At 37.0% G+C, this 26,393-nt stretch overlaps 1 protein-coding gene across 3 annotated transcripts; it reads left to right on the top strand.

Annotated features, from left to right (window-relative positions):
* The first annotated feature begins 1,517 nt into the window (after positions 1 to 1,517).
* MS4A13 (membrane spanning 4-domains A13) lies at positions 1,518 to 25,602 on the top strand. Of its 3 annotated transcripts, XM_015114066.3 has the most exons (7): positions 1,518 to 3,642; positions 6,167 to 6,279; positions 8,267 to 8,407; positions 14,075 to 14,131; positions 15,066 to 15,185; positions 19,472 to 19,567; positions 25,408 to 25,602. In XM_015114066.3, the coding sequence occupies exons 2-7, from the start codon at positions 6,229 to 6,231 to the stop codon at positions 25,462 to 25,464; spliced, it is 522 nt and encodes a 173-aa protein (XP_014969552.1). In that variant the 5' UTR covers positions 1,518 to 3,642; positions 6,167 to 6,228; the 3' UTR covers positions 25,465 to 25,602. The 3 variants fall into 3 exon arrangements, with proteins under 3 accessions (XP_014969552.1, XP_077820924.1, XP_077820925.1); XM_077964798.1 differs by lacking the exon at positions 15,066 to 15,185; XM_077964799.1 differs by lacking the exons at positions 14,075 to 14,131; positions 15,066 to 15,185.
* The last annotated feature ends 791 nt before the right edge of the window (positions 25,603 to 26,393 follow it).

The raw sequence follows: 26,393 nt of genomic DNA, 5'->3' as shown, positions 1-26,393 counted from the left end.
AGCACATGCTGGCTAAACCTACCCTGAGTTTGGACAACTGGGGGTGGGGTGCAGAGTCCCTAGGCATCTATTTGCAGTGGTGATTTGCATCAAGGAAAATATGCCACCGAAATTTTGAGTTCAGGTATCTGATGCTCGAGCTGAAAGATCAGAGTCCAGTTGCCCGCCTCACCTAGGTGACCAGGTCTAATCCCCATGGAGAAAGGGCTGTGCTCCTCATTTGTGCATGGACTATACCCAGGCTCCTCCTCTGTAAGGAAGACTGAAGAACATACTAGGCTGTTTGAATACCTCCAGGGCTCTGGTGCTTTGGGAGCCCTGGGAGACAGCACCTGTGGTAAGGCAGCCTTCTCCCAGAGAAGCTGCAGCAAGGCGGGAGAAGACTACAATGTATCTGGAAAGTGGCTGTCCCATGCACTCAGCAACAGCTCAGAGGCCTGTTGGAGAATAAATGTGAAAATTCTGGGGACTCCCAGAAATGCTCTGGAAATGGGGATTTGCAAATAACTGGGATCATTCTTCAACGCATGAGGGTGGAAACCAGGCCAACTGGGCCATAAGGCTAATACGTCCTGCTAATTCCCACAGGCTGGAGAGGCCTTGGATATCAGGGTTTTCCTAAAACTTGCTGATTTCTGCCTTTTTCTCTTCATTTTGCATTTAAAACAAACCAAGCAAATTTATAATTTGTAACTGTTCTCTCTTTTCTCCTAGCTCTCCTCCTCTCCCTCAGTTCTCTGGTTTCACTCTTAAAAACAAATCACTGTTACTAAATTCTAGCACTACTAGCAGTGCTCAACGGGCTTCATTCAATCTCTTTCTCCACACACACATCCAGGGGTCTCTATTTCGCTTAAGTCTCATGCACAATCTCACTTTATATTTCACAACTCCTCCTACTCTCCCAAGTATTTGGCAACGCTCAAGGATATGGTATGGACTTTTAGGCCAAATGTCATTTCATATATTCATACAATGCTACAATGTGTACTTCAAGACCCTAATTTTACAGATGAGAAATGAATTCAAAGAGTAGAGGAGGGGAGTACACACAGCCAGAACTGGAGCTGGAAACTATCCCTAGACCTTATGATTTCTTCAACAATATTCTTTATGCAGTTCCATGACAGTTACAACACAGAGCTCTTTCTGAAGGAGGCTTAGAGCGAGAAAAGTGGGTAGGAGGATGGGCTACAAATTCTGGAGCTAGACTTACACTGCCGGAGTTAGAATCTCAACTCGAACATTGATAAGCTGTGCGACTCTTTACTTTGCCAAACCTTAGCATACTCATCTGTTAAAATGAACATAACAATGGTATGTACATCACTGGCATGTGGTGAAGTTTAATTAAAATAAGCAATATAAGGCACTTAACATATTGCCTCAACATAGTAAATGCAAGGAAAAAAAGCAAGATAAGTTTAAGCCATTAATTAGCATTTTACTAAAGAATATTATATAAGTGATATAGTAAACATATGAAAACTGAAATCTACTATATACATGTATGTGTACCTGCATATATATATATCTATATACATATAGATTACACTTTACATAAATATACATATGTATGGATATTGCATTTCTACAATGAATTCAATTGTTTAGTTTCCTCAGTTTGCATAGATTTCCATTTTACTTGACTAGAACACCCTAGTATAAATAAATAAAATTCCTCAAAGAAATCTGGACAAGTTATTTTATCAGGGCTCACAGCCAACAGGGTCCTTGTAATAATCCCCAACAATGGTTTTAACATTATATAGGTATTGTGGTTCCAGCACATTTTCACTAATGTCTTTTGTATATTGGGAACCAATTCAAGAGAAATTAACAACATGATACACATGGAGAAATAAAAGTCATATTGGATGTCAAACCATGACTGATTGATTGCCTCTTCATTGCTGAAGAATACAGTTTTTAACAATCAAAAGTTAAAAAATTAAAGTGAATTCTGAATTTCCAAATCCAGTTTATAGGTACTAAGAAGATCAATGTTGCTTTTACTGATCTGTGATAGTAGCAGAAAAAATAAGATGTGCCAAGGAACCATGCCTATCTCATAGTTTGGCTCATTCTTCTATTTTTGCCTATGTTTACACTGAATGTACATTTTGTTCCCAGTCCAAAAGACTGATCAAATCCATGATAATTTCCAGAGACTATTGGCCAAATCTTAAATGAAGAAATATATCACTTCTCTCACAAATAGCGGCAGCAAGTTACAACGGGGGTCCATCTCATCAGAACTGGCTCTTTCTACTATGGATTCTAAAAAATCCATAACCCTGGGCTTGAAGACACAGTTCCTCTTTCTACAGCAAAGAGAATGCTTAATATTATCAGAGCCCTCTCTGCTCATAGAGAAGAAACTCACAAAAAAAAAATGCCAGAAAATCAAGTGGTATATTACTTAAGAATAAAACTATTACTTCAACGACATACTGACCAATACAAAATGTAAAGACTTTAAAAGAGCCTGGTTTTTTTTTTCTTTGATTTGAGGGGACTTTGGAGTCTCAATGTAAGGAAGCTAGCTGTGAGACTAAAAATAAAGTTTCTCAGCTTACAGTTGATTTTTCAGGCAATAAAAGATCTCGATGGCTTTCAGACACACTCATGATTTAGCTTTTGCAAATAAAGATGTTGGAAGCACAGAAAATTTCTTTATGAAAGAAAAATCTGTCTTGTTTTCTGCATGTTTTACGCACTGGCTATCATTGACTAAAAATTTACATTACAAGCTGGAATTTTAACTTTTCCACAATGTCAATTTAATTTTTCCATGAATAAATGAGAAACGGCATTGAGTAGCTGTTCTCCAGGTACTTTAAACGCCTCAGTAAGTCATGATAGCTGCCTAAGAGGATGGTCTGTACTCCTCATCTAAAGGACCTCTTCATAAACACTGTGTTAACTACTGTCTACACTTCAGATAGAAAACTGGCACCATGTATTACCCAAAAGGTAAACCCACCTCAGCAAGTGGATCAAACAGTCCTTCCGGTGTCTTGGTAAGTATTACTCTCGTCACTAATTTCCTTCTTCGGTTATTTATGTTTAAATAAAAAAAAAGTGAGCCATTGATTCCGCCATTTCACTCGAAAGTGCACCTTCAAAGTGCACTTGTGGTCAAAATTTTTCTTTGAAAACAGAAAAGGTGAACGGCGGACTTTTTCCCGGTGATCCTGGTCACTGTGCAGCAGGCGTGTGTATAAGAAATGCACCAATATGGGCAATCTCAGAACAGAGGTTTGCAGAAACCATTCCTAGAGGCACCAAAATGTAGTTGACCGGTTGTCTGACCACGTGGCTGCCAGGGGCCTAGTGAGTCTGCGCACACGCACTCCCTCCGCCCCTGCCGTTCCCGAGTGGGTGCGCAGGCGCAGGAGGAGCACACCGTTGCCATTGGAGACCTTCACTCCCTGAGGAGCCTGAGGGTCGGCTGGGTGCTGGGCTCCGGGCTATCCCTGTGATGGTAGCTCAGCCAGATCTGGGGACCTGACGCTGAGCGCGTTGCCAACCAGGATCTTCCTCTTCATGTAGGCCCGGACGCTGGCGTGAGAACCTGGTCTGGGTCCTGGACGAGCGCCCCCCGAAACTTCTCGGAACCTTGAATAAGTAAAATGCAAGGTAGTGATGTCGCTTTGCTGGAGTGATTTCGTGTCAAAAGCCATAAAGGGACACGGAGGCTGATTACGGTGCTCCTCTCCCCACAGCTTCCCTGTTCTCTTATCATCTCCCTCCCTCCTTCATCAGAGTCTGGATCTTAACGCACCCCACCCCCTACCCCGCGCCCCATTCTTGATTTGATCCAGTATTGAGTCTCTGGGTTCTAGCCCAGGACTGTCCTTGGTCATACAGAAATGAATTCCTTGACTTCTGGGAGCTCCCATTGACTTAGGAGCCAGTCCTGAAAATCGAAAGAACACACTGTGGTAGGAATTATGCTCGGAATGTTGGGGGAACAAGGAGTGGGGCATCTAACAGGCTTGTGAGACAGAGTAGGCTTCCCAAACAGGGTTACTGCGGGAGCCGTTCGTGTGGAAACAGAGAAGTGGTCAGGATGAGGTTAAGAAGCTGGGCGGGGAGCTGTTCATGAAGGGCTTTACGTGCCCTGCTAAAGAATTTGGACTTAATTCTGAAGGCGCCAAGGGGTTGCATCCCTGCTAAAGATGCTAAAGATAGAGAAGCGTTTTCTAGATAAGAGCTTTCTGCGACTATTTCAGAATTTCTATATAAAGCAAGTTCAGGGGATAAGAATGGGGTTGGGAGTAAGGGTTAGGGTACTCATTCCTCAGCTGCTTTTGGATTAGTGACAGGATCACCGAAAAATAAAAACAAATAAATGATTCCTTTTATTCATTTGTTTTTACAAATAATGGGATGCTTAACTGGGTTTAAAGTACTCAAACACAGACTGATTTTAAAAAAAAGAAAAGAATGCCAACCATCAGTTATTGCAGGAATATGTTGTAGTATTTCTTAGTTTCTTCCTTCCATCAATTAACCTGAGAATTTTGAACACCCCCACTTTCTTTTTCTGATTGGCATTTTTTAGGAATACCAAACCTAGGGTGGTTTGGGTAGAGGTCTGATGGAGATTACAGAGATGCCAGATATTCTGCTCCCCAAGTCACTTCATGGTGCTTCCACTGTTAACTACGAAAGTGAAAAGAATTTTCTATACAGTCATCCCTCCGTATCTGCTGGGCGGATACCAACATCAAAGGGTGCTCGAGTCCCTAATACAAAGGGGTGTAGGATCTGCATGTAACATGCAAATCGCCTATACTTTAAATCATCTCTAGATTACTTAAAATATCTAATACAGTGCAAATGCTATGTAAATAGTTGTTACACCACATTGACGGTTGCATTTGTATTTTTACTGGCATGTTTTTTGAATATTTTTGATCCACTATTGGTTGAATCAGATGAAACAGAGGGCCAATTGTATACATAAAAGGGCCTATTTTTATTTTCTTGTTTTCTGTAAAGTGACAAATAATAGCAATGTAGATATGCTGTTCCTTATTATTCTATATGGATTCTGTAATTTTATGGTTTTTTATTTAATCATAGCAGAGTGATTAATTTTGATTGTCTATGCTTCTAAATACTTTATTTCTCAAAGATTGTGTTTGAATGTATAAAGCTTACTTCAGTTAGTAACATTGTTTTCTCTCTGTTGCTATTACTAACTTGTATTCTTAACTAGTTTTTTCTGTCTCTACACTTTATAGCATTAAGAGACATTGAGAAAACAATTTTAGAAAACAAAGACCTATTAAAATAATTAAGTCATGAGATTTTACAAGTACAGAGAATGAGAAGTCACTTGGTCAAATTCCCTCCTTTCTGAAAAGATCAAGTCTCAAATTTTAAGATCATGTTAGTGAGGTGGCATGACTCAAGCTATTGACCTATGTAAGCATGACATACTAGCAGATGTAGAATTCCAGATCTAAAAATAAATACAATCCACAAGGGGATATAATTAATAGCCAGGTTTTATCTTAATATAAATGTGGAGATGATCTGAACAACAGAGAGAAAAGCAGGAATAACAGGGGGAAAAAAAGACCAGGAAATGCATTAACATTAACATTGTGGGAGCAACTTCAGTAAGTTGTCTGATAGAATAAAAGATTCTTTTCATATAGAAATAACTGAGTAGCAGGTATGTGTCAGAAAAAATAATCACAAGCCCACTTTTTGATGAATTTGATGATTACAAGAATTTGGTTTTGAAAATGCAAACATGGCACTATGGATTGCATTGAATTGATTACGAATTGCAAATAAATTGTTGAAAGTTTTACTGAAAATTCTCTAATACTATTCCCTAGATATCCTTTATACCTTATCATTTCTGTTACTGTTTACTCTGTAAACAGTAGGCACTATTTACTACTCAGAGATGATATCTGTAAAATGCCGATATGTTTTAGTCACAGAGAGAGACTTTTCAGTTATGAAGGCTGTTATTCAGAACAGGTGGATGAAAGTTGATGCCTCTGATATTAAGGCCTAGAAAGAAGAAGGCTATTGCTTCTGAATTTGGGGAGGTGGTGACTGAACAATAAGGAAAGGATCAAACTCATGTATTTTCTTCTAAGAAAATCATGTATATGTGCCTTGTACTGTTTTGTAGAAGTCTGCTAAAGATATCACCAAAGGTTAGAGAGAAAACCATCTAGAGGAAATGCTGGCAGTATGGCATGTGTTCATTCAAAAATCTCTACAGCAAATTCTCTTGTTTTAGGGGTAAGATTTCACTTTGACTAACTAAATTTAAGATCATGAACTCTTTCATTTTTTTAAAGGATATATTGGATCTGAAGAGGGACAGACTTGGTTAAATCAAAAGGGTAAAAGCTTATGTTTTTCAAATGTTGATTGTCTTCTACAAATTTTGACTGATCTCATGTTCTTTCATGTGCTGAGATGTAAGTATACAGACTAAACCAGCACACACAGGATAACAGAGAAATCCAAGTAAGGTTTAAAAGGAAAAAAGAGAGTACTGTACTTACATCTATGCAATAGGATGATTATAAATTTGTCTCCTCTATTAAGTTATAAACATGTGAAGTTATAGTTTAGCTTTCTTAATAAACACCAAGGAATTATGAGTATCATCCTTTTTCACATCCAAAGGGGAGAAAACTTTTCCACTCATGTGAACTTTTCTTCTGAATTTGAACGCTGCATAGATCAATTATCTAAGTCACCTATTCGACTGTGCAGCAGAGGTTCTTAACCTCTTTGGGGTCACAGACCATTTTGGCATGGAATGAAACCTCTAAATCTTCTTCCCAGAATTATGTACATGTCGCAATCCTTTGCATTTTTTTTTCCTGGGGGCGGGGGGTAGGCGGGTCTGACCTCCTGGAACTCATATTGGCTCTAGATTAAGAATCATTTTTAAATAAGAAAACCGATCTTGTCCTTCTCCACACACTGGCAGTTCTTAACAAGCTTTGGCTAATTAGATATTTCATAGTCTTATATAAAACAATAGTCAATCATTTAAAAAGAGAGTATTTTTCAAGCCCACTTACTTTTTTAACAGTTAGGAAAGCCACATGGAATCATGATTCTTGACACCAGTATGCTTATACAAGAGGTATTTGCTGGATGCCTTCTCTATTCTGGTCACCATATTAGAGGCTGGTGATAAAGCAATAAGAAAAACAAACTCCAGACCCTATGAGATTTTGCAGCCTAGTGGGGGATATTTCTCCAAGCAAATCCAAAGAATTTCTGGAAATATTACCATTCTTGCAAATTTGATGCAAGGAGAAACCTTAAATTCTAAATCTATAAAAATGCATGATCATTACCAAAAAAGAGACCTTTCCTTAAAAAAAAAAACTTCTCCAAAATGTATTTTTTAAAGTTAGCCAATTGCATTTACATATTTCATAGACTGCCTGCTTTGCAAAGAGCTGGAACTCTTAAAACATTGAATAGCTTTCTGTTAAAGTTTATATGAAAATAAAATGTATGTGTCCTCTGTCATTTTTAAAGAGTAGTAAAATAATGTGATTAAATATATGAAATATCAGTTCACATATAAATCCAGAAATAAATTTGCTGGGCTTATAATTATCTTCTTACAAATTAGAGTTGAGTAATAATTCTCCCCTATTCAAACTCCTTCCCCTCTCCAATGGGAAAACGGAGTTCAAGCAAGTCCATTCTGGATATTTTCTGTATTGTTGTGTTGGATTATGCCTTACTCCAGCATACTTGTGAAAAAAAATCATACCAAGTACTCCTTGAAGGAAAAGATAAATCAAACCTTTATAAAAGTCAAAAAGTGATTCATCTTTAATAAATTACTAATGTACAAGAAAATGTTGGATTTATGGCTTCCTGCATTGTAGCAGATTAGTAACCACATTTTCTCTGAAGTAATCCTAATATTCTCCTCTCATACCATTACTTGATAGGTAGGGAGACTAGCCAGTGATAGAATCTAACTGTTAACTTACAGGAGAATTGACCAGAGCTACCATTATTGAACAGCCTGTTGTTTTTAGTATGACTGATTCCTATTTGGTATATCTCAGTCCTTCCTGATTGATCCTTTTTTCTGGGATAACCAATCCAGGAAATACATTATTAAGTGCATTGCTGTTTTACTTTTGTATTTGTAAAGGTGTTAAATGCTTCTTATAGTTAACACTTATTGGAATTGTGTTTTAAATTACATTATTTAGGTACTAACAGCATTCTCTTCTCACAGGCTATCCAGATTATGATTGGCATCTTTCATGTTTTCATGTGGTACTTCCTATTGGTTTTGTATAAGGGGCAAATTAAAGGAGCCTTTGGAATATATGAACCTATAACTTACAAAACAGGATGTACTTTGTGGGGAATTTTTGTGAGTAGAATACATATATATTGCTTTAATCATACAATAAATAATATTCATGCCAATAATATAAGGTAGGGAACGGTTTCTGAACAAGGTTTTCAGGAGAATTATGTAACTAAATCTCATGTTGATAATTTATTCAAAGTCAGATTCCTTTTTTCGACAAATATATATTGAGTACCTTTAATTTACAAGTGCTGTTTCAAGAGATATGGAAACAGGAGTACACAGTGACAGCCATAGGGCAGTTTGTCCCTAGATATGTGAAAGGCAAAGAATCTCAACTATAATATCCATTAGCATGATTAACTTGCATGTTTATTGTCTTCACTTCAGTCTCCTCACCCAATGAGTCAGTACTCATTTTCTAAATTTTTTCATTACTGACACTTTTCTGTGGTTTCTAGATAGCCATTAGGTAGGGGAAAACCTAGAGAGTATAGCATCCTGGAAGCCAAGTGAAGAAATTGTTAGAAGAAATGAGGAAGGATCAACTATATTATATTTTGTTGTTTTGTCAAATAAAATAAGGACTACGAATTGACCATTGGATTTAGCAATATGGAAGTCAGTATGATCTGTGCACTAGTAAATTTTACAAGTAGTTTCAGTGGAATTACGAAGCAAAAACCTGGTTGGAGTTGATTTAAGAAAAAAAATAGGAAGAGAGGAATTACAGACAGCAAACAGACAGCTTCTTTAAGGACTTTAATGTGGTATAAAGAAATGGGGCGATAGCTGGGGAAATTTGGCTCCAGAGAGGGTTTGCTTATTAGTTTCTGTGAGTTGAAAGAAACAGCATTATATCCTTTGTTGAGAGGACGGAACCAAAAGAAAGAAAATTGATGATGAGTAAATGGGGGTAGGTATTGGAATCAAGTATTTATGTAGGCAAGAGGTGATGGATTTTGATGCACAAATGGCTAGGAGCATAGAAAGTTTATCTAGGGCAGTGGTTCTCAACTAGAGGTGATTTTGCCCCTGAGAACATTTTATAATATCTGGAGATATTTTGGATTTTCACAGCTGGAGGTGTACATCAGGTGGGCAGGGGCAAAAGATGCTGCTAAATAGCCTGTGATTCACAGGACAGCTCCTCACAATAAAGAATTATCCAGCCTAATTAGAAATGGTTTCAAAGTACAAAAACAGGAGGGAAAGGCAGAGAAAGCGAGCGAAAGGAGAATTTTCTTTGATAGGATGTTGGAAGCCTGTGGAAGTTTTTTTTTTTTTTCCCCCAGTAACTTCAAATAGCTCAATGAATTAAGCAAGATTATGAGCTGAGACTGAGGATGGGGAAGTGGTTTGGTTGTTTCAGGAAAGGCGAGAGAATATGAAATGATCATCGAGGAAAAGTGAGAGTGCACAGATTATGGAGAGGTGGTTTTCTTTTCATATAGCATTAAGGACACACTTGAGGTTTAGGAACAGGATATGAATATGGGTTGTATGCCTTTCTCAGGCCATGGTCAGCTGCATGAGTTCGAGCATGCAATAGGATAAAAACAATCAGGATTTTTGTTTAGTTGTGCAACTATAATAAAACAAGAAAGGTGTGAAACAGTTGCAAGTGGATATAGGGCAGTGTTTGTAATGGTTGGCCATGAAATTTAAGTTAGTGATGGAAAGAAGAATTTAACAGAGAGTTGAAGTTCTCAGATTATGGACCCAGGGGGGGTCAAAGGGTTGTTAAAATTTTAGTACTAGAGGGCATGAGCTAGAAAGATAGCAGGTGGTGATCAGGTGGAATATTTGAAATTAAGATTTGAAAGGTACAGCAAAGACAAAAGAATGATTATGGGAGTGAGTGACTAAGATAGTTTGGAGTCAGGGATTGGAGGAGAGAACAAGAATCACAAGCCCAAGGTACTAGAAAGATGATATGGTTTGGCTGTGCATCCCCACCCAAATCTCATCTTATAGCTCCCAAAATTCCCAAGTGTTGTGGGAGGGACCTGGTGGAAGACAACTGAATCATGGTGGGGGACAGGGGGGCAAGTCATTCCTGTGCTGTTCTCATGATAGTGAATAAGTCTCACAAGATCTAATGGTTTTAAAAAATGGGAGTTTTTCTGCCCCTGGCCCCTCCTAAATTTCATGTCTTCACATTTCAAAACCAATCATGCCTTCCCAACTGTCCCCCAGAGCCTTAACTCATTTCAGCATTAACTCAAAAGTCCACAGTCCAAAGCCTCATCTGAGACAAGGCAAGGTCCCCTCCACCTATGAGCCTGTAAAATCAATAGCAAGTTAGTTACTTCCTAGATACAATGGGGGTACAGGCTTGAGTAAATACAGCTGTTCCAAATGGGAGAAATTGGTTGAAACAAAGGCTATAGGCCCCATCCAAGTCTAAAATCCAGTGGGGCAGTCAAAATCTTAAAGTTCAAAAATGATCTCCTTTGACTCCATGTCTCACATACAGGTTATGCTGATGCAAGAGGTGGGCTCCCATGGCCTTGGGCTGCTCTGCCCCTGTGGCTTTGCAGGGTGTAGCCCTGCTTCTGGCTGTCTTCACAGGCTGACATTGTCTGCAGCTTTTCCAGGCACACAGTGCAAGCTGTCAGAGGATCTACCATTCTGGGGTCTGGAGGATGGTGACCTTCTTCTCACAGCTCCACTAGGCAGTGCCTCAGTAGGGACTCTGTGTGGCAGCTCCAACCCTGCATTTCCCTTCTGCACTGCCCTGGCAGAGGTTCTCCATGAGGGCCCTGCCCCTGCAGCAAACTTCTGCCTGGGCATCTAGGCAGTTCCATATATCATCTGAAATCTAGGCAGAGGTTCCAAAACCTCAATTCTTGACTTCTGTGTACCACAGGCTCAACACCACATGGAAACTGCCCAGGCTTGGGGCTTGCACCCTCTGAAGCCATGGCCCAAGCTCTACATTGGCACCTTTCAGCCACAGATGAAGCAGCTGGGATGCAGGGCACCAAGTCCCTAGGCTGCACATAGCACGGGGGCCCTTGGCTTGGCCCATAAAACCACTTTTTCTTCCTAGGCTTCAGGGCATGTGATGGGAGGGGCTTCCATGAAGACCTCGGACGTGCCCTGGTGACATTTTCCCCATTGTCTTGAGAATTAACACTCAGTTCCTCATTACTTATGCAAATTTCTGCAGCTAGCTTAAATTTCTCCTCAGAAATTGGGTTTTTCTTTTCTATCACATTGTCAGGCTGCAAATTTTTTGAACTTTTATGCTCTGCTTCCCTTATAAAACTGAATGCCTTTAACAGCACCCAAGTCACATCTTGAATGCTTTGCTGCTTAGAAATTTCTTCTACCAGATACCCTAAATCATCTCTCAAGGTTCAAAGTTCCACAAATCTCTAGGGAAAAATGCCACCAGTCTCTTTGCTAAAACATAACAAGAGTCACCTTTGCTCTAATTCCCAACAAGTTCCTCATCTTCCATCTGAGCCTCAGCCTTGATTTCATTTTTCATATCATTATCAGCATTTTGGTTAAAGCCATTTGGTAAGTCTCTAGGGAGTTATGAACTTTCCCACATTTTCCTGTCTTCTTCTAAGTCCTCCAAACTGTTCCAACATCTGCCTGTTACCCAGTTCCAAAGTCACTTCCACATTTTCGGGTATCTTTTCAGCAGCACCCCACTCCTGGTACCAATTTACTGTATTCGTCCATTTTCACGCTGCTGATAAAGACATACCTGAGACTGGGCAATTTACAAAAGATAAAGGTTTGTTGAACTTACAGTTTCTCATGGCTGGTAAGGCCCCACAATTGTGGCAGAAGGCAAGGAGGAGCAAGTCACATCTTATGTGGATGGCAGCAGGCAAAGAGAGAGGGCTTGTGCAGGGAAACTGCCATTTTTTAAACTATCAGATCTCATAAGACTTATTCACTATGGCAAGAACAGCATGGGAAGGACCTACTCCCATGATTCAACTGTCTCCCACTGGGTCCCGCCCACAACACATGGGAATTATGGAAGCTACAACATAAGATTTGGGTGGGGACACAGAGCCAAACCGTATCAAAAGATCAGATAGATAGATAGATATGTATATATACACATATATATATGTGTGTATGTGTGTGTAAAAATATCACCAAATATTACGTGATGCTGGAGAGAGAATCAGCATGTCAAAATGTCAATTCATTCCGAAAGAAGAGTGGCTAAGGGGTCAATAGATTACTTCAACCATAAAGAATAGTGAGTTATAGAATCTGACATGTGACTGAAAAGTGGAGGAGAAAGAATGGTTGGATAGCAATAATGAGCAAGGAAACCACTTAACCCACACTTCAAACAGATGGAATGAGGGCTGTAGGATACAATATGGCTGCCCATTGAGACAGCAAGTAATCACTAGAAGAAACAATGATCTCTAGGAGGTCTCCCACTTTTATACATACACTAGCTCATAAGTGTCAACGGATTGCCTTGAAAAATAGGAGAAAAATACTGAATTTTCACACAAAATCCAGATAAATGATACATGGTTCATAAAGGATGCATGGCTCATAAATAATGCACTGGTTCATAGGTGATAAATGATAAATGATGTACTGGGTCACATGTGTCAAAGCACTGCCTTGGGAAAAAATAGGAGAAAAACTGTGGATTTTCCAATAAAATCCAAATAAATGATGCATTTTCCTTAGTGTTTAGCCACTCACATTATAAAAATAGTATATTTAACTCCTAGGATAACTTATCTAAAATTTCAACTAAATGTAATTTAATACTAAACTTCTCACTTAAGCTTAAAATGCCTTTGAAAGGCATTTTGTAAAACACATGGTAATCTAAAGATAATCTCATTAGAGAGCACTCTAATTCAAAATTCACAAGATATTTTCACCTTAAATTCTGAGCTAGTTCTTACCTTCACTGTGTACCTCCTTAGAAATTTCAGCTTTTGTTGTGGAATGAAGTGCTGAACATATAGATTTAAAATTATCCATGGGAAGTTTGTAAGCTTCAGGTTTGAGCTTCCTACATATAGTGTATAGCATGACAAAAATAGCCTTTGACTTGCCTCTTTAGTGTTTTATCACTAAAACAAATAAGACAAGGAATACTTTGAGGAAATTGTGCAACCCATCTTCAAACAATATGGCATAGTTTTATACTTCTTGGAAGTAGATAGACTTCCTGACATGAAATAATGGAATCTCTGTTTTAAAAAACAAAGGCAAAGGCATGAATTTCTGCCATTACCTTAATAATGACTACAAATCTCATAAGAGACTGCACATTTTGTACCATCACAATGTGGAATAATTCTTGAACCACTTTTTCCATATTTGGATATGTACATATTAATCATAATTAGTGGCATCATCTCATTAGGAAGGATAACATTAAAAGCAATAATCAAATGACTTATATGTGATGTATCTCATACACATAAAAGCAAACTTGGTTCCCGGGTTCAGGACTGCTTAGGCTGTCTGGCATATTATCACAATGTGAATCTGCCTACTGTCCCCTATATGTTTCTGTTATGACTGACTCTACTATTACCTTTCAATGTATTACTACATGATATAAATTTGTCCTGACCCATCTACTAAAACTTCTGTGTGTTTTGTTACTATTAGCATTCTTAAAATAATTGACTTAGAAGAGAGTTGTTAAAAGTACATTCTAAATTGGTAAGCACTATCAATGAGTATTTATAAATATGTTTTTATATCCAGTTTATCATTGCAGGAGTCTTCATAATAGCAGTAACAAAGTATCCAACTCGAGCTGCAGTAAGTTGAAATGTTTGTGGTATCTCTAGAAATCATTTATCACAAAGCTAAATATTAAGTTTTAATGAAAATATAATGTCTAAATAATGAAGGAATCTATGCTACCTGTAAAATAAATAAAGAAATTAAGAATGAATCTAGAAGAACATAATTTAATGTAGACAAATACACTGTATTGGTTAAATCATGATTATGTATAGATTTCTAAATGTATATATAGTTTTTATTTTGTTTGATGTTCTACCTTTTAACATTGTGTAAACTTTATAATTAAAAAATTTAATAGAACCTAATGCCTTTAGATATAGACATTATACTACTGTAAAACTTCATTTTCTGAACTATCCAATTTGGGAACAAGATTGTATCTTGTAATGAAGTAGGAAATTGGTCCAGATTAAAGATCCATGCATGGTATAGGTGGATAGATACTGGGAAGAACACTTTAGAATCTGAGAGCTAAACACACCTTAGAAATTAGTCTGCCCTCATAATTTTACAGATAAAAAACTGATGTCTGAAAATATTGATAGATTTCCATAGGTAATGAAGACCCAGGATTAAAATTTTATCAACTGACTCCTATTTCCACAAGCAGTCATTTTCCGTTTTCTTTTTTTTTCTTACAGTGGAACCACTTTTGTCCAAATCATCTCTTATATGCTTTCTTCCAAATGACTTATAACATTGAAAAATACAATACTTTTTAGCCTAAATGGAAGATTAATGATTAATGGACTGATGGTGTTAATGTTTCCTCCAGATTAACTGGGCTTTATATAAATTAGAAAAATGTTTTCTTAAGACTTAATACTTCTAAGACTTCAGAAACTACATCAAAGTTTTAACTAGATGACTTTTTTCAGCCATGCAAACTATTACACCAAAATGTTTATTCTGAATATAATAAATTTACCTTCTGTCTCCTTTTCAGATTATATGTACTTTAATCATAAACATCTTCTGCATAATAACTACAATTACTGCAGTAACTCTAACAATAATAGAGTTGTCTTATTTCAATTCTCCGTCATACAGGAATTATGGACAAGCAGTAAGTGACCAATTCTATGGGAACATATTAATTTTAAAATTATTCTTTTTAATAATTTTGAAATCTTAGGAGGTAAGATGAGGCTTTTATTGGTCCTCATGAAATTCTTTGATTTAGTAGTGAGTTCTTTTTTTTTTTTTTTTTTTTTTTTTTTGAGACGGAGTCTCGCGCTGTGTCACCCAGGCTGGAGTGCAGTGGCGCGATCTCGGCTCACTGCAAGCTCCGCCTCCCAGGTTCACGCCATTCTCCTGCCTCAGCCTCCGAGTAGCTGGGACTACAGGCGCCCGCCACCACGCCCGGCTAGTTTTTTGTATTTTTTTTTAGTAGAGACGGGGTTTCACCATGTTAGCCAGGATGGTCTCGATCTCCTGACCTCGTGATCCACCCGCCTCGGCCTCCCAAAGTGCTGGGATTACAGGCTTGAGCCACCGCGCCCGGCCAGTAGTGAGTTCTTGATTGAAATTTTTAAATCAAAAATAATTCTAGGCTGTGAGTTTTAGTAAATATTAAGAGAATGTTTGAATTCTTGATTTGCTGAATTAAAGTGAGTAAAAACTTGAAAACTTCAGTGGCAAGTGTCTATGTATCAGGCACAGAGTCACTTAATGATTCTCTTAATACAAGAAAAGTATAATCTAGGACCATAGAACCATTTTGCAAATAAACAAAAGAATTCTGCTACTGATACATACAGTTCAAATTGTAGACATCTAGCAATTTCTGGCTTAACATAGAGCTTTCATACATAGCCTATCTTTGCATCTTACATGAATTTTGCTTTAAGGCCAAAAATGCTAAATATAAATAAACGTAACTTGTTTCCATTTAGTTCTCCAGTAACTGTGAAGATCTTTACTGATAACACAATAGGTTTATTTTAATTATATTGGCTTTAAATTCAGAATCATAGAATATTAGTGCAGCAAAAGACCTTAGCAAAGCTAACAAAATCTCACATTTAAAATAAGGACAAATTGGAGTGAAACACCTTGTTTGACCAACAGAACAAAACAAATAACAATTTCAGTAATGAGTAGAAGCGTCCTTGCAAGTGAAGGATAAAATTCCTCCTCCTCCCCTACATACTTTCTCTCCATACCTGTGACATGTTATTAAGGGGGACGTCAGAGGAAAGAACCCAAACCTGGAGAACAAAACCCTGGAGGACAGTGAGATAATAAGAGAAAAATGCAGTAATTCTCCAAAATATATTATCTGTAATGAGTGATTATGTAAACAAACATGGACCAGATTTTCCCTATAAATTGTAAGAAAATTGTCCGGTTGCCCTGAACATTCAATCTACAAATCTTTAGTTCTAATTTTGAGGACAGAGAATAAGGAAGGAGTACTTAAGTTATTAAGTACATAATTGTTTCAAGTTATATGTCACCATTCTTATTCATAAACTTTTAATTATCAGTTTAATATGGCATAATTGCCAAGGATTGCCTTTTGCAGTCAGTGTGAGAAACCATTGTAGTCTGTATTTATCTGATCTGGACTCAGTAATAACGACCAGTTTTACAGTCTCTCAAAATCACAAGTTTTAGCACAAGTTTGCTGTGATTAGTTACACAAAATGAACTTGTATATTAGACTTATATCTCGAAACCACCATCTTTTTCTAGGGCCATTATAGAATTATGTACTTACCCTTGCTAAGGCAGCCAACATTTTACAGGACTTTTACATGCCAACTTTTCTAACATAAGCAAGGGTCTTGGCTAAATCTACAAACTCAGCAAGTTATCAGTGTTCCCAGGCAGCGTCAGAAAAGTGCATGAATCTGAAATACACTCCTCATGTAGCAAAATGGTTAATACTATAGATTCCAGAATCAGAGTTCACTTATTTAAATACTATCCTCAGTACTCACTGTGTGTAAACCCCTGGCAAAGTTTCTTAACTTACCTGTTTCTAAGTTTTCTTTTGTGTAAAATGAAGAAAATGCCTGCCAGTTAACTGCTGTGTTCTTTCTTCCAAACTCCTGGCCTGTTGTTTTAAAAGCTAGCTTGACTTTTCTACTTGGCTATGCTGCTATCACTATCATATCAAACTCAACAGATAGAAAATGGAAATTACTTACCTCCTCAAAGGTATACACTGCAAGACTCCCTCATTTCAATCTCCTACACACAAAACCTTGACATAATACCTCATCTGTCTTTCTACTGTCTTTATAATTACCAAATATTGCTTATTCTTCATTTAAGTATATATTAATTAGGGTTATCTTGGTTTTAAGTAACAGGAAATACAATCCAACTTGATTTAAGGCAAAAAGGGTCACTTACTGACTTAAGCTGGGTCCAGAAGCTTACAGTTTACATCATCTGCCAGGGACTCATGACTCATTCATTCTCTTTCTCTCTCTCTGTGTGTGTGTGTGTGTGTGTGTGTGTGTGTTTTTCCTAGGTTGTTTTCACATTTGAGCTGATCTGGCTGACCTTTTGCTGCTTTCAGTCAGGGAAGGAGTTTTAGAATAGAACTCTCATATAAATTAAGGAATATGGGCTGGGCGAGGTGGCTCACGCCTGTAATCCCAGCACTTTGGAAGGCCAAGGCAGGCGGATCACTTCAGATCAGATGTTTGAGACCAGCCTGGACAACAAGGCAAAACCCCGTTTCTACTAAAAATACAAAAGTTAGCTGGGCATGGCGGAGGGCGCCTGTAATCCCAGCTACTGAGGAGGCTGAGGCACGAGAATCGCTTGAACCCGGGAGGCAGAGGTTGCAGTGAGCTGAGATTGTGCCACTGCACTCCAGCCTGGATGATAGAGCAATACTCAGTCTCAAAAAAAATTAAATAAAAAAAATAAGGAATATGGGCAAAATGACTTTTCACAGTCTTGTCAGCTAAGAAGTCCCAAGTACTTTCTAGATAAAATGTTATGATTATGTTTGTGGATTTCTGCCAACAAAATTAAATCAAAATTATTTATCTTGGTATTTCAAACCTTCTACATCTTTTCCTTGTCTTCCTGTTTATACCATATATGAATGAACACTATAATTCTCAAAACATTATATTGCTTACATTCAGTTTTGTTCTCACATTAAAAATCATAGGTTGTTCTGATATATATTTTAACTTTACTATTGGTTCTATTTTATGTCTGAATTTTTTAATTATTCTGTCACATTTTTAATTTATGCTATTAAACTCTTTCTGAAACAAGATAGGTTACGAGGACACAAGCAAATAAAAATTTAAAGTTGCCTAGAATGCTGCTTCCTCTCTTTGTTTTTCTCAGTCCTACCTTTATTTCAAAGTTCCTACCACTTTATGAAGCCTTCCCAGAGAGTAATAGCTTGGAGTGAACCTCCTGTCCTTCCTGTCCCCTGTAATGAGTGAGCAAGTTTTTATGCATTTTATATGGTACCTTATATTATCTTTCTGTCTCTTCTACTTCATTATAAACTCTAAGAAATCAGGAAGTTTTTATGTGTCATTGCATTCCTATCATCTAATTCCTACTACCAGATAGTTTGTTGAATATAAAAGATGTTAAATAAACCCAACAAAGAAGGAGGAGGAAGAGTTAGAGAAGGAATTGAAGGGGAGATAATTATGATGTCATTCTTTCTAGATCTGAGTATCATTCTTGTCTTTCCACAGCCAGCACAAAACCCACATTTTCAGGATGAGCACCAATATTATTCACATAACTAACCAATCAGATTTGTGGTTGAAAATACCTTTCTGATAGCAACAGAAGGGAATCTGTTTATCCCAGATTGATCCCAGCAGTCACAATCACCTTATGCTTCCAAGTTAAATGTTCTTTGAACTCTTTTTGAATGTATTACTCATTTTAAATGATATTAGAGCAATATGTATGTGAGAGTTTTATCACCATGTATGTAAATTTACAAAGGGTTGTCATTAATAATAGCTGTTTTAATAGAAAAGGATTGCTTGATAAATCTGTTGGTGGCCATCTTATCATTAGAGACAGAAGAGTCAAATCTTAGTAACTGAAGAGTTTAGATAGAGAGCTGTGCCAGCGATTCTGTAAAAGCTGTCAGAGTGAGACAAGAATGCTAAGCAAAGGAGATCAAATACAGAAACCACAGATGCTGAACTGAGGAACCGAAAGCTAGGGAAAGTGTAGCAGAGGGCAAAGGAGTAGAAATGTCTAAGGAACTCAAATGGTGAAAGGTTTATCTGTTTTTATTTTCCTTCCTTTTTTTTGACTCTCATACCAGTAGCTCCTTCCATGATCATGTTTACACTCACTAAAGATAATAACATAAGATTTCTCCCTGTTTTTTGGTTATAGAAACTTGGGAGGGAAGTATCACGTATTTTACTGTTCTTCTACCCTTTGGAATTTTCTGTTGCACTTACATACTCAGTATGTAGCTGTTCCAATTTGGTAAGTGTTTACTCACTCTCTGGCAAATCAAAAGATGTTGATTTCTAGTAACTACACTCTATGAGGAGATGAATACAAATACAAATGAGGAGATGATGCAAAATATTTAGAACTAATATGAACGGAATGTGTGATATTGCCTTTATTTTTTATTAATATTATTTTATAAATAGAAAACATAAAATTATAAAAGTAATACATGAGGCTAAATTTAAAAGTAAAAAGCGTATAGAGTAAAAAGTGATTGTTTCCTTAATATAGTTCTCATGATATCCACACATCCAATTCTATACAAAAAAAAGACCAATACACACACATTTTCTTTTTTACTAATTGTATGTATTATATTCACATTGTTTTGTCATATGCATTTTTTGCAATGATTAGAAATATCTTTCCATTACAAAACATATCCAAATAATGCCTTTTATTACCTTCATTGTTTTTCTTAGTATCCAACACTCCCTAATTACTGTATACGTAGCTTGGTTTCCAGTTTTTTCTAAATTATAAACAATGATGCAGTGAACACTTGAGTATAAATATTTTTGCATACAAGACCACTATTTCTTTAGGTGGTTGATTCCTAGAAATGTAATTGCAGAATCAAGTGTAACAACATCCAAAAATGCTATAACAACTCACAAAAGTTTATGAGAATGATTATTTTCTCACAAGCTTAAAAGACTACATATCTAACATTCATTCATTCTTTCTCAAATATTTATGGAGAGCATGCTATTTGCTAAGCATTGTCATAGGCACTAAGGATGCAATGATCAACAAAACAGTGTCCTTTCCATTAGGGAGTCTGCATGCCATTAGGGGAGAAAGGCAATAAACAAACACATAAAAATATAAAATGTCAAGAAATGAAAAATGTTATGAAGTAAAATAAAGCAAAGTAAGGAGATAAGGCAAGACTATTTTACGTAGGATGGTCAAGGAAAACTACTGTGATCAACAACTGATTGAAATATAGAAACAACTATAAGACTATATGGTAAAAGGATTTCTGAAGAGAGAGAATGAGTTGCATTTCCAGAATGGCTGATTGGGAACATGGTAACTCTCCCTAAAAATGAAATTATAAAACTGAACAAAATTATCAATAAACAACCTTCTAAAGATTCAGGAAGTTGACCAAGCATACAAGAACTTGCAAAGTGTTTAAGAAAATCTACTCGACCTCAGTAAGAACAGTGGATGTCTGTGGCATGTTAGCTTGGGACTGTTCCCACTCTTCCCACCTGATATGGTTAGGCTTTGTGTCCCCACCCAAATCTCATCTTGAATTGCAATCCCCAGGTGTTGAGGGAGGAACCTGGTGGGAGGAAATTAGATCATGGAGGCAGTTTTCCCCATGCTATTCTCATGATAGTGAGTGAGTTCTCATGAGATCTGATAGTTTTATGAGTGTTTAGCTAGTTCCTCATTCACTCACTCTTCTTTCTCCTGCTGCCATGTGAAAAAGGTCCTTGCCTTCCCTTTGCCTTATGCCATGATTGTAGGTTTCCTGAGGCCTCCCCAGCCAATTAAACTTCTTTCCTTTATAAATTACTCAGTCTTGACAAGTTTGTTATAACAGTGTGAAAACAGACTAATATACCACCCCACCCTCAGATTCCATTACGCAGAAGTTTACCTTGGTGAGTCAGACTGTGAGACCCAGCAGCCTCACTGCTTGAGATGACTAGTTTTATTTGGAACAGAGCTCAGAAAGTTCCATGACCAAGAGGGTTATTAAAACAACCATAATCCCAGTGGCAAACAAGCAGGTAAGGCCAATGTCATTCCTAGCCTGACCATGATCACAATACTTGTTGGGGCAAAAAATTTACTAGCAACCTACCAGAAACTCAACAGAGAAATCTGAAGAACAGGACAGCCACAGTGAACCTTGATAACTTCCTACTTTTCCCCTGCAGTCTGGAAGAATATAAATATGTACAAAGCTATACACATACTAAGGAGACTGGAAAAGGTCGTAGTGAGCCCTTGGTTGAACAAGAGGCCTTGCAAAAATAAAGTAAAAGCTGGGGCAGCCTCAACTTTGAATATACTGCTCAAGCTACACTGATTCATTAGGAAAGGGTAGAAGTTTTACTGGCTCAAGGTGTCTAATAGTTTCCTAGAGCTTCTGTAACAAAGCACCACAAACTGTGGCTTAAACAACAAATTTATTTTCTTACAATTCTAGAGGCTAGAAGTTCAACATCAAGGTGTTGGCAGGGTTAGTTTCTTCTGAGGCCTCTCTCCTTGGCTTTCACTTGGCTGTCTTCTTCCTGTGTCTTCACATGGTCTTTTCTCTTTATGTGTCTGTGTCCTAGGCTCTTCTAAGCATACCAGTCATATTGCATTAGGGCTTATTCTAATTACCTTATTATAACTTCATTGCCACTTAAAAGACCCTATCTCCAAATACAGTCATATTCCAAGGTATTGGGAGTTAGGACTTCCAGTATTCCAAGATACTAGTGGTTAGCAATAGCCACCGCTCCTGGGAAATGAGGCAATCAGAATCTAAAATTGCTATGATATATTATCTAAAATGTCCAGTTTTCAACAACAAAAATATGCAAATAATAGGAAATAGTTAACCATAGAGTTCAAAACAACACTTAACAGACATAGTGTTTTGGAGCAAGGGAAGGATAAATGTTGGACTTAACAAAGAAGGGCTTCAAAAATTAGTAAATATGTTTGAAGAATTATAAGATGGCAACAATGATTCATCAAATAAAAGTCAATAAAAGAGACAGAAATTATAAAAAACCCAATGGAGTTTCTAGAGTTTAAAAATACAAGAACTGAAATGAAAAACCCAAAACCCACTAGAGGAACTCAAGAGCAGAGGTGAGCTGACAAAAGACAAAATAAACAGACATAAAGGTAGCAAAAAAGATATTGCCCAGTCCAAAGAACAGGAAAAAAAAGAAAATGAAGAAAACTGAACAGAACCTCAAAATCCTCTGAGATACCATCACATGTATAATGGGAGTCCCATAAAAATGGGGAGTACCAGAAACAAATTAAAGAAATAATGGCCCCAAATTCCCCTCATTTCATGGAAAATATTCAATACATCCAAAAAGCTCAAGGATCTTCAAGTAAAACAAAGAGATCCACTCCTAGACACCTCCATGTCAAACTGATAAAAAGGAAAATCTTGAAAGCAGCGGAAAAAAAAAAAAAAAAAAAAAAAAAAGACTCTTCATATACAAGGGAACCACAATAATATTAAGAGCTGGGTTCTCATCCAAAACAATGGATGGGATATTAAAGTACATGGGGAAAAACAGGCAGGAATTCTTTATCCTTTAAAACTATCCCTCAAAAATGAAGGTGAAATAGAGACATACACAGATGAATAATGTGTTGCTAGCAGAAATTCCTCATGAGAAACACTAAAGGAAGTTCTTTAGACTGAAAAGAAGTGACATCAGATGAAACTCAAATGCACATGAATAAATAAAAAAGTACCAGTAAAAGTAATTATGTAGGTGGTTCTGAAATAACAAAAGATGTATAAATACATCTTTTGTGCTTTCTTCTGTTTACTGATTTAAAAGACAGTTGCATTAATCTCATTGGGCTCACCCAGGTAATCCAGGATGATTACCTTAATTTAAGGTCGTGTTATTAGTAACATTAATTCCATCTGTCATAACTACTCAGCTCCACTTTTTAGCATGAAAGTATTCATAGACAATACATAAAGGAATGGATATGGCTTGTTCCAGCAAAACTTTATTTACAAAAACGGGCAATGGGCTAGATTTGGTCCATGTATCATAGCTTGCCAACCCTTCTTCAATAGATAGTTTCTCCATTTTTATCTTAAATTTTAAAAGATAAGATCATAAAAGCAGTAATTATAACACCATATTGGTAGTTATATAATATATATAGATAGAATATATGACAATAATAGCTCAAAGAAAAGGAAAGGGAATGAGTTATATGGGAATAAAGTTGCTGTATTTTACTGGAATTGAATTAGCATTCATCTGAAGTAGTCTGTGATAAATTAGGGTGCTTATTTAGTGATTAAGAAAGCTAAAAATATAACAGCTTAAAAATAAGGGAATTAACATAGGCAAAGTATGTTTAATTTTTAAAAAATAAAGAACACAATGGCCAGGCTTGGTTGGTTAACAGCCATATTCCCAGCATTTTGGGAGGCCAACTCAGGAGGACCATTTGAGCCTAGGAGTTTAAGACTAACCTGGGCAACACGACGAGACCTCGTCTCTACAAAAAAATAAAAATAAAAACATTAGCCAGGCATGGTGCTACATGCCTGTGGTCCCAGCTACTTGAACGGCTGAGGTGGAAGGATCATTTGAACCCAGGAGGTCAAAGCTTCCATGAGCCATATTCATGTCACTGTACCCCAGCCTGGGTGACAGAGCAAAATCCTATCTCACCAAAAAAAAAAAAAAAAAAAGGAAAATAAAACACATGAGACACATATAAAACAAATAACAAAATGTCAGATATAAATCTATTCATTGTAATAACAACATTAAAATGACAATGAGATGTTTTAAAATACCTACTGGAATGACTGAATTTCAAAATATTGATGATGCCAACAGATAGCAAAGATTATGGATAAAAGAAATATCTCTCACACTCCTGGTTGAAATATAAGTTATTGCAACAATTTTTAAAATCTTTTGGGCATTACCTACTAAAAATTAAACTGTGCATACCCTATGATCAGTAATCTCAGTCTTTGGTATATAACCAACAGAAACGTTTGCCCTTATGCATTCAGATAAACTTCCAGGAATATAGAGAGAGCAGTATCATTCATAGTGGCCCTAAAGTGGAAACAACACAGGTGGGTGAGTGGTGAATAAGTTGAGGTGTATTACTTTATTGAAATTTGACATGCTGGTTAAAACGAACTATACCTGCACTTAACAACATGGATAGATCTCACAAATAAAATATTGAGTATAAAAACTCAAAAGAATGCATAGTTTTAAAAACTCCATTCATATGAACTTTGAAACCAGGTAAAACTAAAGCTAACTTATAGTGTTTAGGGATGCAAGCTTAGTTGATGAAACTAGAAAAAAAAATTGACAGGATTGATGACTTTATCTAAAAGTCAAAATGACCACTACCTTGAAGGAAAGGAATAGGAAATAGGTGAGAAATGTCATGAGAGGATAGGGTGCTGGCATCTATTAAGATTTATGTTCAAGAAGACTATGGTTATTTTTATTATAAAAGTTTGAAGGTATACCAAAAGATACAAGTGATCCAACAGAAATTAAGAAAGTAGGTTGACGGCTGGGCATGGTGGCTCACACCTGTAATCCTAACACTTTGGGAGGCTGAGGCAGGAGGATCACTTGAGGCCAGGAGTTCAAGACCAGCTTGGTCAACATGGTGAAACCCCATCTCTACTAAAAACAGAAAAAAATTAGGCAGGGTGGCACAGGCCTGTAATTGTAACTACTCGGGTGGCTGCGGCATGAGAATTGCTTGAGTCTGAGCCTGAGAGAGAGGCGGTTGCAATGAGCAGAGATCGCATCACTGCACTCCAGCCTGGGTGACAGAGCGAGACCTTGGGGAAAAAAACAAAAACAAAAACAAAAAAACAAGGAGAGAGAGAGAGAGAGAGAGAGAGAGAAAGAGAGAGGGAGGGAAAGAAAGGAAGAAAGAAGAAGGTTGAGATAGGAATGGGACAGAAATACGATACTTTAAGATTTTTCTCTATAAATATCAGTATTGCCTGTCTTTTTAAAGAAAAAGACCTATTTATTAGTTGTGTAATTTTAAGAAACATGATATGATTTGTAAGAGGTTGCTTTTTTTTCCAGTTTCGAAGACAAAGTGATCTTACATCTGTTGCTGAGGAAGCTGAGAACACTTTTTAACAACCCTAGAAATGTGAGAATTTTGCTGTTGCTGATGCCTGATGTGGGTCCTAATGATATCCCTGTATAACAAAGCAGTTACAAAGCCTACAGACTTTGTGCAAAATAAAATACAAGCGAGGTGAATTTTTCTCCTCAGTATTCAAAAATGTCTCTGCTCATATTTTTCTAGGCTGCAAGGGGAAAGCTTTTCCCTATTTAAATATGAGATTATTACAGAATGAAATTGTTATCTAGGTACTCTGAATAGCTGTCAACTCTCCATAATAGAGCTTTTGTAAGAGACTGTCAAAAAGATTCATTATTATCTCTAGAGTGAAGGCTATAAAGACTTGGGCCACGATGCCATATAATTCACAGGGTAACTTTAAATACTTATGTCCATACAAGTAGAAAGCACATTTTACAGTCTGAGTTCTTCTACTTTAACTAGCTTCTACTTTAACAAAGTATGAATCAAAAGGCCTCTAATTCATATTTCCTTCATTGTTCTTTGACTTGTCTTCTCCTTATTTAAAGTTCCTTTCTGCCCTGAACATATCTGCTATCTTTCTTATCTTTCTTTCCCCTTGGTTCTTTCTTCTTATCATTGTTTGGATCATCTGTTCAACTGCTTTTCGAAGCAGACAGGCTGTTTTTCCACAATACAGAGAATTTTCTAGAAATCTGTTCTGAATTCAGTTCACCCTCTCTTCTAATATGGAACATTACTTCAGAAAGATGTTTCACTGATTGCTATCTAACACTGTAAACTGAGGTTACTTGATTCTAAGAATTTCAGTGCTTAGCTCATTCTTTTTCAGATTGTCTACTGTATGCCAATGAATAATATATTAAGCTCTTGAGTATCAGCAATTAATAAGGTACCTGATGACAAGGAGACTTTATTTTAGGGGAGGAAACAAACAGCTACCAAATTAAGACTATGT

The sequence above is a fragment of the Macaca mulatta genome, chromosome 14, assembly GCF_049350105.2.
Source record: "Macaca mulatta isolate MMU2019108-1 chromosome 14, T2T-MMU8v2.0, whole genome shotgun sequence".
Classification (NCBI taxonomy): domain Eukaryota; kingdom Metazoa; phylum Chordata; class Mammalia; order Primates; family Cercopithecidae; genus Macaca; species Macaca mulatta.
The sequence above is the reverse complement of the archived record's forward strand: the minus strand, read 5'-3'. Positions and strand labels throughout refer to the sequence as shown.

Bases quoted from the DNA above. Each gene is read 5' to 3' on its own strand.
- MS4A13 (XM_015114066.3), top strand. From the start codon at position 6,229: ATGGCATGTGTTCATTCAAAAATCTCTACAGCAAATTCTCTTGTTTTA. The intron at 14,132-15,065 runs GTAAGTTGAAAT...TCTCCTTTTCAG, and splicing joins AGTATCCAACTCGAGCTGCA to ATTATATGTACTTTAATCAT. The intron at 15,186-19,471 runs GTAAGTGACCAA...TTTTGGTTATAG, and splicing joins ACAGGAATTATGGACAAGCA to AAACTTGGGAGGGAAGTATC.